Below are 17,093 nucleotides of genomic sequence, written 5' to 3'. Positions count from 1 at the left end.
CTTAATTTGCACAGCAAGGTTTGGGGCCATATACATCTTGAAAAAGCTGAGGCATTGAGCTTTGAGAAGTAAAACTTTTTATAGAAGATATGAAAGAAGGGGAAGGAATGTCTACTGCCAATAACCCAAGCTAAGATGATGACATCCATGGCTGCAGAATCTTCATTGCCAAATCATTCTACCAATTAAACCCACTGACATAATTTTCTTCCATCAAGCTCTCAAGTTGTATTATTCAGCATCCAGGAAACTTTTAGATGTCCATATTTGTTATGAAGTTTCTGGGAGATGATTACATGGAAATATTAAAGGACTGGGCCCCCTATTTTGCTGCCTAATGCAAGATAAGCACTCTTGCTCAAGTCTGAGGAAAACAGTCCCTGAGCTTCATTCACATCTCAGCTGCATCTAGCCCCACTGGTGCCCCTCACAGCTGCCACTGAGAGAAATTTCTGTAAATAAGAGCCATGGTAAATGGGTATTATGGAAAGAGCCATTTCTGACTTAAGGAAGTAATCCCATTTCTTGAATAAATATATTTCCTCCCAGTTTGAACAGCTCACATTTAGAATGTTGTATATTAAGTGTATATTTAACACCAGCAAAACTTGTAATTCTGAAGCAGTAAATGTAGTGGGCTCTATGCAGATATGTACACAGCTAAATTAAGAGGAAGAGCAAATAATTAAATAGGAATTTAGGCTGGTCTTTTGTGCTGAAAAATATGAACCCCATCTGTTAATTGAAAGCACTTGCTTTTTTAGCACAGAACAGTTACAGAACTACAAAGGACCAACTGCATAAAGAGGGATCCTCATATGCACAAATTAGGGGTTACACAAGGAAACACAATGTGCTTTGGAGGATTTGGCATTCACTACAATATGAAATTCAAGTGCAATTAACAATTGAAAAAATCTATTGTTATTGCTACTGTTCCTTAGTTAACAGGATTTTTTCACCAGTAACATTACTCCTGAGTCACACTTCATGGACAGTGTAAAACATACGAGTACAAAAAGACCTCACTTTCAAAAGCCTGCAACGCATTTACAAGAATGAAATAAGGATATATGCATCTGGAAGAGTACTTGACACAATCAGCCAGCAAGGCCAGCAATGGACTTTTCATTTAGTCAAGTTTTTTTTCTGTAGACTCTGTGCAGAAGCTGAGCTTCATGTAGCATAAGAAGTAGTCCAGTGAACATGAGTATTGTGAATTAAAGCAGTCATGTACTACTGAATGAGACATTCAGGTAAAAAACTTATTCCTGGGTGAAAAATAAAAAGAAGCAGCATAGAATAATTTTCTTGTAAAGTGACTGGATTGAACAGAACAGACCTTGCAGCAAAGTAACCTCTGAGATGGAATTATTTACTTTTAATAAGGGATGAAGGACCAAGGCCAGTAGAAATCCAAGTAAGATTCAACAAAGACCAAGAAAGGGGTGTTTCAATCTGAATTTTCTCCACCCATCTTGACAGCACCTTGTCTTTGTGTTATTCTCATAGGAGAGCAGCAAATTCTTGGACAATGGTGGGAAGGGAGATAACAGAAGCACGCTAAGAACGTGGCACTTGAAATCAGGCTTGGTAAGACCACTGTGCTACTCTGCCAGTGCTGAGTGGAATCTAAATTTAGAGATGCACATGAGTTACGGGACATAGTGTCACAGGAATGCTGCACAGGAGCTGGAAGAAGAAGGTGCTCTTCGAGCTTCTTTACCATACTGCTCCAGATGGTCCATGTTCTTATGGAAAGTCTCATTCTGGAAGGAACTGTCAGCTCATCCCAACGTGTCAGAGAAACTGAGGTAAGCAGGGAAGCAAAATATAGCCACAGGTTCCTTCTGCTGGAGAGGCATGCATATAGCAAACACTAGTGGGACTGAATGCCAGAAGTTTGGAGATGTTGGGGTTCACATTAGCTTTCTGAAGTTCAGATCCTTATATGAGGCTTATCTGCGTTTATCTAAAATCCTCTTGTGAGGAAACCTCAGGAGGAAAGCTCCTGTGAGAGACTTGGGATATTTATTGCCTGACTGTGAAATGCTACAACAGCTTTTCTTGCCTACAGATTCCAGTCCTGGCAGAGCTCAAGATCAGCAGAGACACATGTATACTCACTGACATACAAAACAGAACAAAACAAACATTAATTCATCTTTTCCTGAGAAACCGTAATTCAGACTGAACACAGTGACTTCATTCAGGATAAGGCTTCGTTTCATTTTTGTCCAAGCAGCTCTGTACACCTTAAGCTATCATTGGCATAATTTTAAAGGACCATTCAAGCAAAACACAAGCTGCCTTTTAATTTTTTTTCCTTATTAATTTTGAAGGGATTACAGTTCCTCTTTGTTTTACTTGGTGACTGAAATCCTTTCTCTGCTGGACTCAAAAAAAATTTTATTGTTGATTTTAGTGTGAGTTGGATATCATTTTGAATATTAGAATGATTCATTACATTTCAGTTTTTGATGATATTTCTTTTCTTTCCCCTTGGCCTGTTGCTTAGGGTAGAGACTGACAATGACTGATGAGTTGCACTTTTGGCTCTAAACAATTTAACACCCATTGACAAAATAGGATCCCCTAAGAGTTACAAAGCTTTTAGAGAAATGAATAAAAAATGAAAGGAGGTATTTTTGCTTAGTTTAGGATGTCATGGAAACTCATACCTTTAAGGTTAAAACTAAATTTCAAGTAAAAATTGACCTTAGCTGTCTCTTTGAAAAAAAAAAATCTCTTTCTGGGGTAAGAGAGTCCTTGTTGGTGTGGTTACTTTCTCTATGAGAAGTAATTCTGTCTTTCAGCCAAACTATTGAAAGGCCAAGAAAGATCAAAGAAACCTAAATAGTATTAATCTAAAGTTCCTAAAGTTCTGACAATTGCTTCTGTTCACATGTAAAAACAAAGAAGTGCATGCACACATGCACAAATGTGCTCTCTCTCATTTACAGGTGAGTGTTTAGGCCAAAATGAAGTGCATAAGTGCATTTATTTACAAAGCTCTGTTTAAATGACACTACCTTTTATTTTTATTTTTTTTTCTGCAGAGTAAGGAAATAGAATTTCTTTTCATATTGGGCAAGTGAAAGACTCTTGGGGCACTCAGATCACTGGAGATATAGCACACCCTGAAGGCCTAGGCAATCTCTCCAGCTCAACTCTGCTTTTTTTGAAACTGCTTCACTGTTTTCAAATCCCAGTCTGAAACACTGTTTGGCAGCTGTGAAGATTGCTTGTGGAGATAATTTTGAGGTCTGCAGAATCTATGCAATAGAAATATCATGCTTGAAATTCCTAATGCTTTCATGTGACCTACATAAATGTTTCTTATTTCTTCCTGTAGTGATTATAGACTTCTTTTTCATGGCTCTGTTGCATTAAGCACCAGAACTCTTAGTTAATAGCATGGCCCATATGTTGCCCTCACTAAACAGCACAGTGTGGAGCAAAGGAATAAAACCACAAGAGAGATGATGCCAGAGTAGGCCTGGAAAGTCAAAAAAGATGACAGAACAACTTCCATAACAAGATCAGCAAAAGAAACTCTACTGGATAATGGTCAATGGTAAATATGATGCAAATATGATTTTGATGATTACTTAAATTCCCAGGGGAGCACTGATGTTTTATGGTAAAACCATTACTAATGAGAGCCAAAACAACAAAGCTAAAGTAGTTTGGCTAGGCTTCTCCCTCCCAGTGACTGAAATTCCTGCTGGACAACAGGAATCAATGTCAGGCTCAATTCTGTTACCAGAGCTGGGAAGAGTTTTGCTGATGCTCTTTATGCAGTGTGCTTTTGGGCAAGCATGTCTGAGCCTTAAAAATGGGATGATGAGGTTATGCAGGACTTTTGTAAGAGTTTCATGTTTCTTTCCAAAGAAATATCAGAGTTCTTCCTGATTAACTTAATTCCAGTAAGCGTTTTCCATTTGCAGGTGCAACATATGCAAAAGACTATGGTTTTTCTATTACATTTAAAAAGCACTATGAAAAGTTAAATAAATCTTCTGAGGTATTTGTTTGTGTTTTATTGGGTAAACTTTGGGGAATATTTATTTTCAAATGCATACTCTAACATTTTAAATTGTGTTATTATAAAGGTTGAGAAAATTAATAGTATGTCTAATCAAAATATACATATCTTTATGCATATTTTTTCTTACACTAATATGCTTTTTTCTCATGTCTGTTTAACTTTTTGTATTTTATGATAGAATATAAGAAGTACAGAAGAGCCTCATGTCATTAAGGAAAATGTCAAGGACTTTCTGAAACAGTGAAGATTTAGGGTTTTTTTCATCATTGTTAAATCATTAGAATTTACTGCTTAAATGTCTAACTTAAATCATTAAATAGTACCCTTTGCAATGCTGTTCATATTATTTGAAAGATTTTATTGTCTTCAGTAGAGACTCATGGAGATATAAGGCCCATATTTCTCAAAAAACCCTTTTTATGCTGTAAATACAGCAATGCATTAAAGCTAACTAAACTGTTCATCTATTAACCTAGATTAAACCTAACCCATTGTATTACAACATTTCTAATATAAATATTTTTCTTTTTTCCTGTTTATATTCTCCCTTGGATTAAAATTTATCAGAAAAATGGATTTTCATCCACAACTCCTGTCAGTATTATTAAGAATATTCTAAATAGGGAGAAAATTTTCAAAATTATGTCTTTTTTTAAGGGTTCTGTTGTGTCTTGAATCACGATCTCTCACTGAAAGGATTTTTTAAAGGTAATTTGTTCTATAGTATAAAAGGAAAACAGAGTTTTTTTATAGAACAATCTATGCACAGAAGAGAAGGCAGACATTGACAGAGTGTACAGAAGCAGATTGATTTGTAGAAGATTTATACACTCCTGTACATCAAGGGAGCTTTGTCAAAACTTGTATTGACTTCAGTAATTTAGATATTCTTGGTTATTATATTCATGAACAGAGATACGGACTAGAAATTCTTCTTAAGACAGTCAGATAGTGTACATTCTATATAGCAACACAGATGCAGTTGCCAATTTAGCCTCCACAGGGGTTTTGGGGGAAGTTAAACACATTTCACAGCAACTCACTTTACTGCATTCTGCTAAATTTGTAATTAGAGGATTCAATGACCTAGAGAAAATACTCTTTTTCCTCATAGATCCTCTGAAGATGTTATAGATTTTTTTTCCTCCTCACTTAATATCACAGATACCATCAAGATGACAAGGAATGGCCAGTATACTTCAGTCAAGGAAGGGAGATATTTCAGAACTTGTCATCATGCATTAACAGATCAGAATGGTTATGTTGATGACTCTTCCATGATAAATGCTCTCCCACTCAAAGATACAGGAACAGACTTTTAGGACAATACAGCTGGGAAAATCATACTCAGATACAATGCTGTTCAAATGTTTTTTGTCATGCCGTGTGCTTCAAAGTGGTAGAAAGCACAGTTCTGCTTGAGATCATATACCACATGCATTAAGATTCTTTCCACCAGGAGAAGGATTTTGATACAGGCTTCTGACAAAGCTGCTGCGATCTTGTGAGAAGGCAAAGTCATGATATTCTGCAACAATTAACATGAAGATTCACCAGTAACTAGCTAAGACTCTGATCTTAGTTTTTACACATGTCTAACTGCAGAGTCTTCCTGAGTGATTACCCTGCCATGTCAGAGAGGGAAACATGGGAGGACTATCAGAAAGGAAGGGCCTTTTCATGTGAATGTGGAAATGGAGGAAGGAAAAAGCTGTGTGAGCTGAGCAGAAATTCAAGACCTAAGAGAGAGAATCTCAGAGAAGCAGTATACACTGCAGAGAAGTTTTAGGTTGTCAGTGAATAACAAAATGAAAGAAATCTAGAGTTAAAAGTTGTGTGGAAGACTACCGCCAAGTAAGAAGGAGGATATTACAGTCAAAGTTCAGATAGCCATGGAGAACTGATCTGTCAAATTACTGGTGACACCAGTGTCCTGACATGGCAGCATCAGTGTCAGCTGAGAACACTGCTTCCAAGTACTTGTGAAAGCTCCACAAAAAGATAAGATAAAGAATTTAAAATTAGTTCTTTAGTTCCTAGTTTACCAAACAAGGTCTCCAAGCTTGAAATACAAGTAGATGTTATATATCAATGCCTTTATCTTCACAAATTCCTTTATCTTCTTTCTCTTGTTCACTGTTACAGGATCCTATCATTTGTTTTATTATTCTCTGCTGCTCGTGATGTGAAAATTCAAAATCTTCATTGAAGTTTTGTGGTAAGATCTTTGAAAAAGCCAATCAACCATGAAATAAGAAAGGAATGATTTTTTTCTTTTCTGACCAGATTAATACAAAGAATTTTGCTTTTTGACCAGGAGATATCTGAAAATTTCAACTCACACACTTCAATGCCATTTATTGCTTTGTACACTAGAATCTACTGTACAAATTGAGATAGTCTTAAATAATTACCCCCTTTCCAGAAAATTTACTGTGGAGCTGAAGGAAGAGAAAAAGGCAATGACAATGGGAGGAAGTGTGAGATTTAATATATAATAATGATATGCTGTTTTTCTAAGGCCTCAAGAATTCAGCAGAGCATAATTTCTACAGGACATTGGATAGTATCCAGGAAAAGCATTCCATTTGAAGGTATCAAATAATCTAAAAATTTTAGACATATGTGGCGCATACACATCACTATTTCTACTTTATCAGAAAACAAGAATGGTCCAAGATTACCTAAGGCAGCAGTGGGGAAATGGAATGATACTAAAAACATGTCACTCTAGAAAAAGAGTAAGATCCTTTCAGTCTTCACTATCTCCATGATTACATATACAATGTCTGAGTATCACTGAGTTGGAAAGCCGAAGGTGTAAGTTCATTGGTTTCATAAATTTTTTGTGTGACAAACGTTCTGTTACTTCCTACAGTTTTACCTTTTTTCAGAGCTGGTTTCTTCTGTTAAAGGCTAAACCAGGCTTTGATGTTATATAAAGTATATTTTTCAATTAAAAAACACTTCTGTCTGTTCTCTATTCTAACAACTTATGATACTACTTCCAACTATATTTATAAGAAGACTCTTTTGTTTCAATCTGTCCCTTCTACTGATAAATGATATTTAGTGATGTACCAGTCATAAAAGTACCTAAGCACTAAGAAGTCACATGCACATGTCTCTTCAGCTATTTTAAAGATTTAAATTTCCTTGCCTACTCCTCTTTTTTCCCTTCTGACATTTTGCCAAATATTCTCATAAATTACTTTTTGTTTCCTCTAGGGCTGAAATAAAGCTTTAGGGTTTAGGGCTCCTCAAGTCACTGTGGCATATTTTCTCATATATGGAAAACAGCATAAGAGCTTTTCATGATAACATTTTACAAGTAATTTTGCCTTCTTCATGTCTTCTAAATCTCATGCATGAAAAGTATGTATCCTAGTGACTGGCCTTGAGCCTTAAAGGGAATTTAGTTATATGGTTCTGAGCAGATAATCTCCCCCAAATTTGTTTGCCAAATGGGTGTCTAATTTACAGTGCCAATTACCTGAATTGCATGCATAAATGAGCTAATGAAAAACAAAAATGTGTAACTGGTCATAAATAGTAATTTCTATGTGCAATTGCAGTAATTGCATTCTCCTCATGATTTTGAAAATCAAGAATCTAATGTTAATTTGATGTTAGTTCATCTTGTGTAACAGTTATATTTAAAGATTAAGTTTATCATTCAGCAAATGTGTCAGCCTTGCTCTATTATGTCTTTTTCCATTATGGTTAATTGACGGATAACAGAGTTTAACATTGCAGGGAATTCTTTCTGCTGATAAGCAGGGTTCAGACATTTTCCTAAAGTAAGCAAGAGTGCAAATCTATTTCTATACTGTGTCAAAATAACCATAATTTTATACTCCTTTAAACAGCATGTTTAAAAAGAAATAATCATTTGAGGTAATGATATTTTGGGGGAAAGACATAATAAGTCACATAACTATTTTTATCCAAATGTTCTGATTCACAATAATCACGTTACAGAAATATCTAATTAATGTAACACTTTGTTTCAGTCACGGGTCCTGGCAAAACCTAAATCTCATTTTCGGTTTTCAAATGCAGGAAATCTTGCAGCTCTTGTTACTTACTCTGCTGCCATCCCATCTGTTCCTCTCTTAGACTGAAATTGCTTTCTGGGTAACATAGAGCTAAGACCTCTATGAGAGAAATTAGCAAGTTCCATGGCTTGACTGAAAGACTCAAGTATCATATGAAAACTGCTACATAATTACACTAACCAACTCAGCTGTTTTGTACTATTAAATTGTATGGTATAAAGACCAAGTACATATATTGCAGTTGTAGTTCTAAGTCATCAGGCATAGTTCATTTTAAAATTAAAATGAGTATTTCAATCACTTTACTGTAATGACCAGACTATAAACAATATAATTCAATTGCAGGGATTATGTTTTAATCTTCTGAACGTAAGATCTGACTTTGTATTTCTCTTTCAGTGGTTTTAACAATAGCAATAGGGTTGATAAATGCAGAGCCAGAAATATTACATTCATTATTACAAACAAGGCACAGAAAAATTACTGAATAACAATAGCTGAAAGAATAATCCAAAGTATATTAAGAGGATAATGTTGATTATGTTTATAGTTAGATAGCAAGTTATGGCTGAATGCCATTCAAAGCATTTTACATATTAGGCCTCAATCCTGTAATCTGTTTCACTCAGGAAATCCCCCAAGCCATCTGTAAGGAAAATTTAAGTTTTGTCAGGCCTATGTCACTGTGTCATTCTTGTCCCAGGCCTAGTAAGGTGAACACTTTTATAATATAGACTACATTTACAAAAAAATTTTAAAAAAAGGAAAAGCCCCATTAGAACAAACAGTCAAGTTAATAAGTAGAAGCCAATAAAGGTAGGAAAACTCGAACTTGCCTTCAATAGCTGCTGGTTTCTTTCTTGGACTGTGTTCTAGAAGAAGACGAGGTGGTGCAAATTCCTTATGTCCTGCACCTAAGACAGGTTATGAAGTATAGAAGACATATTCACCAACAGGCTGAGCAGTTTCACTGGGAGGATGAGCTCCTCTCAAAATGGTTCATGTTAAAAATATTACATTGTACATAAAAGCTAGTATTTTTCAGACACTGTAAGAAGGAAATGTATTTCTTAAGAAATAGAGTAATTTACTTTTAAGAGTCACATTTGAGACCAATGAAGTCCACGTGACTCAAACATATGCTGAAATGCTACAGTTCTGGTTTTCTTCCTTTGACTCAAAAGATAATAATAATACTATAATAATAAGGTTGCATACTCATGATGCCTGTTCTACAACAAAGCCTTATTTTCTCCTGTCAAACAAATGATCTTCAGTTGCTCCCTAAAGTCCACTTAATGAGCTCCTGGAAACACTAGTTAAAATTATGATGTTTCTCATCCTTAAGGCTCATTCTTAATTAGCCAATACCAACCAGGTCATGCATTATAAACACTGATGAGGTTCTGACTCCAGCTGCTGACTGAAACACCTCTACTCTCTCAAAGTGTTCAGCTGGGATTTTCTGTACTGTCTTAGTCTATGTGCAGATACCATGTTTTGTACAAAACACTTCTCACTTCACTTCTCCACAGATTCACAAACATATTTAATGTACCCTTATATTACTTATGCTTATTTTCTAGTTTATGACTTATTTGAAATCTCCTTATTTCTTTTTATTTCACTGGCATTTAGCCTCAGTAGCTATCCTGTCACTGTCATTTGGAAAGTGCATTTTTTGTGACCTGAGAAATAAAATTAAATAGTTAGATATTATATTGATTCAGTCATATGCACCAGCATACATTCACTGTACCAGAGTTCACATGCAAACAGACTGTTAAAACTCAGCTCCAGCTTCACATCAGAAACTCAAAGCCATGCCTCATGCTTGATGGTAGACTCAGAAAAGGAATTAAGGCTTTAATGGGCCTTGGAAACAGCAGCATCTTACTTACCCTCTCACTTTGCAAAGGTGTGTATACTCATGGGGAATGCATGAGAAAAATATCATCTTGAAGACAGCAGTGGGATTTGAGCATCATGAACTAATTGTTATTGCATCTCATCAACACATGCACAATTGCAGACACAATTTGAGAGCACGTGATTCAGTTCATCCAGTAATTTGTATAAAATATCAAACATAAGCTGCTCAAACTTGACATGTCCTTGAGCCACTGACAAAATATTAACACATTGATAAAACCAATGTATTGAAGGTGTTTTGCAACAAATGGTAATAATCCTACATTTTCCATGTATTTCCTGTCTTGGCAATAAACCCAAGTGCATATTTACTGATAATATCACAGAATAACTATAGCCTTGAATGTTAGGCAAACTTCAGGAATCCAGATATTTAGCCATGATTTTCCAAATGCTTTATGTCCGAAAAAAAATAAACTTGAAGTTGCAAACTGAGCTGAGGAGCTGCTGATTACCTTTGTTGACAACCAGAATAGAAAAGTTACATTCATAACCATGTCAACACACAGAATCTGAAGCAATTGAATTTCCAGTTCAGAAAAAAACAACATAGCAATTAATGAAGAATGGGTAATCTAATTTTTTCCTTCTACATTTCTTCAAAGTCCTAGAATAAACATTAGGCTTTTTTTTTCTCCATTTTTTCCCTTTTGTTTCCCTTTCCAGAACTAGACCACCTATTCCCCAGTTAGAGAAAGTGATAATTTTTATTACTTGGGTGAATATTTTGTGTGAAAAGGGACAAAGGGCAGTGGCTCAGAACGTTGAGTAGATGAGTAATGATGAAGGAGAGTCGATAATTTGGACTGCACAGTGGTATCTACAGTGTGGGGCAATGATCTAACTCCTCTAGGTCAAATTGGAGGCTGGCCCCATTATCTCCCTGTGCTTTGCTGTGGCAGCAGTTTTCTAATGATAGCGCCAGTGTGCGCATAATGCCAGTATGATCCCACTTATTGCTAATGACTTGTCAAGTTCTATTTTATAGCTTTACAAGTTTTAAGCAAATCATTTATTTCATGCAAATTGACCACATGATCCAATATGAGAGTGTTTTAAGTTTAAGCTTCACAGATCAAAAACTTTCCCTTAGGCCAAAATGTTTGTTCTGAGCAGGTTCCCATCCACTCTGATAAAAGGCTTCTTTAATGTTTCCATGTCTTATTAAATGTCTCTCTATTCACTTTGATGGGAATGTAAAGGACAGTAAATGAATAAATATTTTATCCATTCTTTTGATGAAATATGTTAAAGGGGATAACCTAAGTCAAATTTCTTTTCTTTTCCTTCTTCTCTCTTCTTTAAGTTATAAAGCACAAGTGGTTTTCTGTAGTACAGACTGATAAATAGAACTGAGGAATTGGCTTCAACAGATCAGACCATTCGTATTAATGATGTCTACTATCTTGACTCTGGCAGTGGCCAGTTGGACACATATCCATGATGTAAATGAGAGGAAGGCAGGATGTATTTAATGCTCTCAGTGGACAATCAGATTAGTCCATGAATTACGAGAAGTTGTTATCCAGATTACCACTATTATTGCTGGACATACACTTATCTCACAGCTTTTAAAATGCAGCCACAAAAAGCACTACATAGTTATTTGCTTCTCATTTCCAACATAGCCTCCATTTTACTGCTAGGAGATAAGCCACTAAGGTTCATTTAAGCTGCTTAAAAAAAAATAAAGTAAGCTTTGATTTCTCCAAAAGATGTAATTGCAACCACGAAAATGTCCATGCATTTTTGCCAGTCTGTCCCTAGAGTTGATCCACAACATTTCCGTGTGTCCTCTGTCCATGCAGCTGTGCTTTAGGTATCTCCTTCATATTATGATATTGTAAAAAGCTGAAAATATATTACATCTGATGAAAACAGAAAGAGTGAAATATTTTGGATTTAGGCTCATGGGTGTGATCTCACCAGGAGAAAAAGTGTCACATTAAGACATGAGTACCTTCCTCCACAGCCTGAAAGGAAAGAAATAGGCTGCAAGGATGAATAGGTTTAGGACTCTAACTAAGTAACATGAACACTTCATTGAAAATCAGCTGCAGTCCTCAAGCTCTGGGAAATTTCTGTCATCAGTGTTTATCAAATTGATTGAGATGTCTTGAATAAATTAATCCTGACTTGGTTTATTAATATTTTAGATTTTTTTATTGCATGATAAGGCATACAAGACAAACTTTAATTACCTTACTTTTCTCAATCTAGGAAATGTCTCTCTGTGTGTGTCAAAAATATCATATTTAAATATTGTGTATAAACTGATTTATGATAATATCAAATTATATGAGTTTTCCTTCTTTCCTGATCTTCTGAGTTCAACTTGTCTGCAGCAACCTTAATAAAGTGTCTAAATATATCTTTCAGGATAAAAAAATTAAATTAAATTAAATTAAATTATTATTATTATTATTATTATTATTATTATTATTATTATTATTATTATTATTACTACTACTACTACTACTACTACTACTACTATTCCGGCATTCCAGACTGGTGAATATTCCAATTGGATATGGAGAGAAATAATGCTATCACAGGGTGCAATATGTGGAAATACCATTCCTATGACTGTTCATTTCCTCATATCCATATACCTGAACAGCAGGAATCCTATGGTCCAACAGCACAAATACTTTGTTATAGTTTCTCTGTTTCTACAGCAAAATGTCTTCAACTAAATCTCATTCTGCTCAGATATGACATAATTCTCTAGTGATAGTAAAAATAATTCAAATAAAGTAATTGTCTTTGCAGAGTCATTTTTTATGAAAAGTAAATTCCAATCAAATGTTTAATGAATGTTGGAACAAGGCATGGATCAGCAGAATGAGGCAAGACTGCCAAATTTGCTTTTAGAGGACTGAAAATGTAATGGAATCCAACCCTTTTGCCCAGGCTTCCTGTTTTGACCTGCCAGTTGCTACAAGTTAAAGGTGAGTCTCTCCCCAGCTTTCAGTCATTAGGCTGTGACTGTTCTGGGGAAAGGTTTCTCCGCTTATTGTATGTGCATGAAAGGAGCAAACTGTTTTTTCATTAGAAAGAATAGCTGAGGATCAAGAGGTGAGATTATGCAACTGTACTGAACAATGCAAATGCTCATTTTCTGGAATGTATTACTTGAAATAAAATACTGATTCCCCACATAGGCATTCTTTCCTAAGGAACACACTGTGGCACAAAGATTTCATGCACACTGGCAATTAAATGGGGCCTGGGAACATTACTGGGCTCTGGAATTCAGATTTACATATCCTGCAACATATTTTTGGATAGCCTCTGACAACTTGGACTTGTGCCAAGCAGCAGTGTCTCAAAAAATTCGTTGGCTCAATTCAGGAATTGGCAGGGGCCAGGGACCACTCCCAATAGATAGCTGAGATACATCCAACCCATTTTGACCTTGAGGAAGTGTACTGGATTTGGCTCTCTCTATGAGAGAAAAAAATCACATTCAGAGAGAGAACAGTTCAGTTGAGTTTGATTTAGTAATCTAGATGTGGCCACATAACAAAATTATGTCAAATGGGAAAAAATACTAAACAGGATTTTAATGACCTATTTGAAACAAAATTTTTGGCAGGGGAGGATGGAATTAATGGATAATAAAATGAGACTTTTAAGAAAGTATATTTTAGTAGCCAACATATATTTCTGTTTTTCAATTGCACTCAGAAGGTGGCTCTTTATTAAATGGTTAATTGCCCAACATAAAGTGAAACTCTGATTTTGCATAGACTGATGATATTACTTAAGAAAAAGCTACACTACAGTATATGCAGTACCAGTAGCAATGCAGTCTTTTAAATTTTAGTGTTGCCACACTATCAGCCAATTTCTTTTATGATGCATAAGAAAAGAAGAAAAGGGGAGATTACATGGGTAATGACAAATCTAGCTATGTTCCACTATATCTACGTATTTGAAATCCATTAAAAAACCCCAAATAATTTTGGAACTCTACATAGAGTCTAACTTAGAGTAAAGCACATTATTGTGAGATACTCCCCCAACACACAGGCAACGAAACCAGGCCTGTACAAATAACCTAACAACTTTGGGTGTCCATCCATCTATTAAGCTGAAAGCAAGGACTACTAGGTTAAAATTGAGGGTGTAGGAAGGAAGGAAGTAGACTGATATCCCAAATGCTCTTTTGAAAGGGAGTAAGGGGAAGGATTAAATTTCTCTTCTCAAGACACCAAACATAAGTAGCAGCAACTTGATAGACTTCTATTTTTAATGCATAAATATTTGAGTTCATCCTTTGTTGTTGATAATGGATTCTTATATATGTTTCTATGTAGTAATAATATAATATATGCAATATACATGTGTATGCATGAACATATAAAAACATAACAATATTTATTTAGAATGAATTAGAGAAAGATTAGGGTTCAAAGGGACCTTGAAGACCATCTATTTCCAAATTCCTACCATGGTTTAATGATGTTTCTGAACAGAAAATACTTGATTTGGAGATTGAACAGGTGTGAGAATCATTGTTGGAGACTCCTGGAGATTGTGTGAACATCTGTTGCTGTGTTTTCACTCAGACACCAAATCCAATTAAAGTCACAGCTGGGAATTTGTTTGATATATATATATTTTTTTTTTCCTGTGCATTCGTATCTCAAACAATGCAAGTGTGCATAACAAGTGTGCAAATGAGGCAGGCAAGACAGGCATGGGTAGAGCTATTAATGTTTTGGGGTTTTTTTCTGTTTTAACTTAAAGCAGATACTATGGGTCCAGAAACACATGCAATGTATTTTAGATGCATGACAGAGCTTTCAGCTTAATCTGTTTACAAAAGTATATCTGTGAGAACTCCCTTACACAGCTTTTTTACCACAAAATCCCTCTTTAGTTCAATCCATATTTGTGAAAACTGTTCTAATTTTTATGTTCAGAAGACTGAAGTCACGTAGGAGTTAAGAGCTAAGCATTAACAGTTTTGTCATTATACGTTAAGAGGTCACACAGCCTTTCCTGACATTAAAATAAAATTGAATTGAAAATATTGAAAATTGAATTTGCTGACTCCACTTCCTCACATTATTTTTCACAGGCAGTTAGCAGGTAAAAATAAACCTACATGTTGTGTCTAGAAATATCAAAAGATGGATCTCAAAGAACTAAGTACCAGGACAGTGGAAATTATGGGTTATTTTGTGGTAATGATGGGTTATTATAAGCACAATGTAGTACAAAAGGACTGGAGAGGCGGATTACAAAATGAAAAGACTTATTCAGTCTTTCTTTCTCTCCCCAAATAACCTTTAATAAATTGGTATCATATACAGTGACCCCTAGCATAATTAACATGAATATCAGGAGTTGGCATAGATGCTTTTTTTTTTCACAATATGAAATATCCAATTAAAACAGAAAACGCTGCAACTAAATACTTGCAGCTAACAATTAAACAGAACAGAGGGACCTTATAAACTGTTATGATGAAAAGCAATAGACACTGACTATGCCATGTGAGCACTGCTTAGTAATTTCTGTTCTTTGCATTTGGTTTATCTGTACATATAATATTTGCAACCATCCTTAGTCCAACTACATGTAAGAAATATTCAGTGCCCAAGTCAGAAAAGCGATAAGTGATAGGTACAAGAATGATGATGCTTTATGTTGTCTTCAAAAAAGAGTGCATATGCCAGTTTTTGCAAAACAAAAACAGCCTAACGTGGATAAAATTAAATTACAGATAAAATTACAAATTTTGATAATCTCTCACAATTACAGATATTTGTGGATAATGAATATACTTATTAAATAAATCACTGGAAGTCAAACTAAATCCAAGTATCTCTGTCCTGGAGCCACAAAGGTTTTCATATCTCTGAGTCTTTTTGCTTGAATGAGGAAAACAAGGAGTTAATGATTATGTTACCTATCTTGTCTACACTTGACAATCACTTAAGACAGTGAATCCATAGCCATTTTTCAGAAGTTAAAATTTCAATAATGCAGTCTGAAGTTAGAGGGAAAAGACCTGAGAGGTTTTATTAGACCAAATATCAGAGGAGGGCCCAAAGCTGCAGAGGTGTTGGCTCCTAACTCCTGTTTATTCACTCCCACTGAAATCACTGGGAGCTAAGTTCCATGGATGTAGATATGAGAAATACTGGAAGAAAAAAACCTACAATACTGGAGATCATGATTATTTTAAACCAATAATGCTTTGATAGCTACTGATTCTTTTTTCCCTTTGGTTTTGTCAGGAAAGATGCTCTATGCTTTAAAGAAGTTACTTTTAGAACAAAGGGTCCTGGGTTTCACTGTCATGAGTTTTAACCCTGGTGCTCAAGGCATCCTCCATGATTTTTGGGTAAATGACTTAACTTACCAAGTCTTTCCATTGAACATATAAATGGATCGCACAGAAATTGAAAAAAAATAAAAATTAAAATTGTGAGCGTATGACAACTAAAATTCTAAATCTTAAATTCTATGAAAGTGAAAGCTCCAAAGGCTGAGGTTTATTTCTGATGCAAAGATTGTTTAGGTTTCTTCTGTTTGAATCATTTGGATAAGGAATATCTTCCACGTTTATTCAAGAAAATATTTCTCTCCATTTTTCTTTATCCCTTTCACTCACTCTCAAAACACTATAGCAACTGGAATGATTTTTTTTCCAAGTGGCACCACTATTTCCTTGATTACATCAACAGCTGCTCCTGATAACATATTTCAAATTTTATAGAAAACTTGTTATTTCAAGTCTTCATTTGAACAAAATTCTTGCTTGCACATTTGCAGCATATTTCTGGAATGTATGTAGGCTGTCTCACTACCAGACATTTAAAAGTTAACTTTCAGACAGTTATATCTTGATAAGTCACCCAAGGGATCCATTTATAGTCAATGGAGAGAAATTGGTACCTTCAAAGGGTGATTCATCTTTTCTATCATAGGCATCTTTCTTAGGATGAAATTGTCCTCTGGAGGCCCCTATTTCATACCACTGGCTATAAAGACAGTTAAAGGTTAAAGCTGGGCAATTAAATTTTGTGTATCTA

General features: G+C 35.2%; 1 protein-coding gene across 1 annotated transcript in view; it reads right to left on the bottom strand.

Annotated features, from left to right (window-relative positions):
• Window positions 1–17,093, bottom strand: part of TRDN (triadin) — a 272,472-nt gene that overhangs the window by 113,680 nt on the left and 141,699 nt on the right. Inside the window, 1 exon segment of the mRNA XM_058019925.1 lies at window positions 8,946–9,017. Within this exon segment, the coding sequence (XP_057875908.1) occupies window positions 8,946–9,017 (72 nt within the window).

This window comes from Melospiza georgiana, chromosome 3 (assembly GCF_028018845.1).
Source record: "Melospiza georgiana isolate bMelGeo1 chromosome 3, bMelGeo1.pri, whole genome shotgun sequence".
In the NCBI taxonomy this organism is placed as follows: domain Eukaryota; kingdom Metazoa; phylum Chordata; class Aves; order Passeriformes; family Passerellidae; genus Melospiza; species Melospiza georgiana.
Note: the sequence above shows the minus strand (reverse complement) of the source record. Positions and strands in the feature narration are given on the sequence as shown.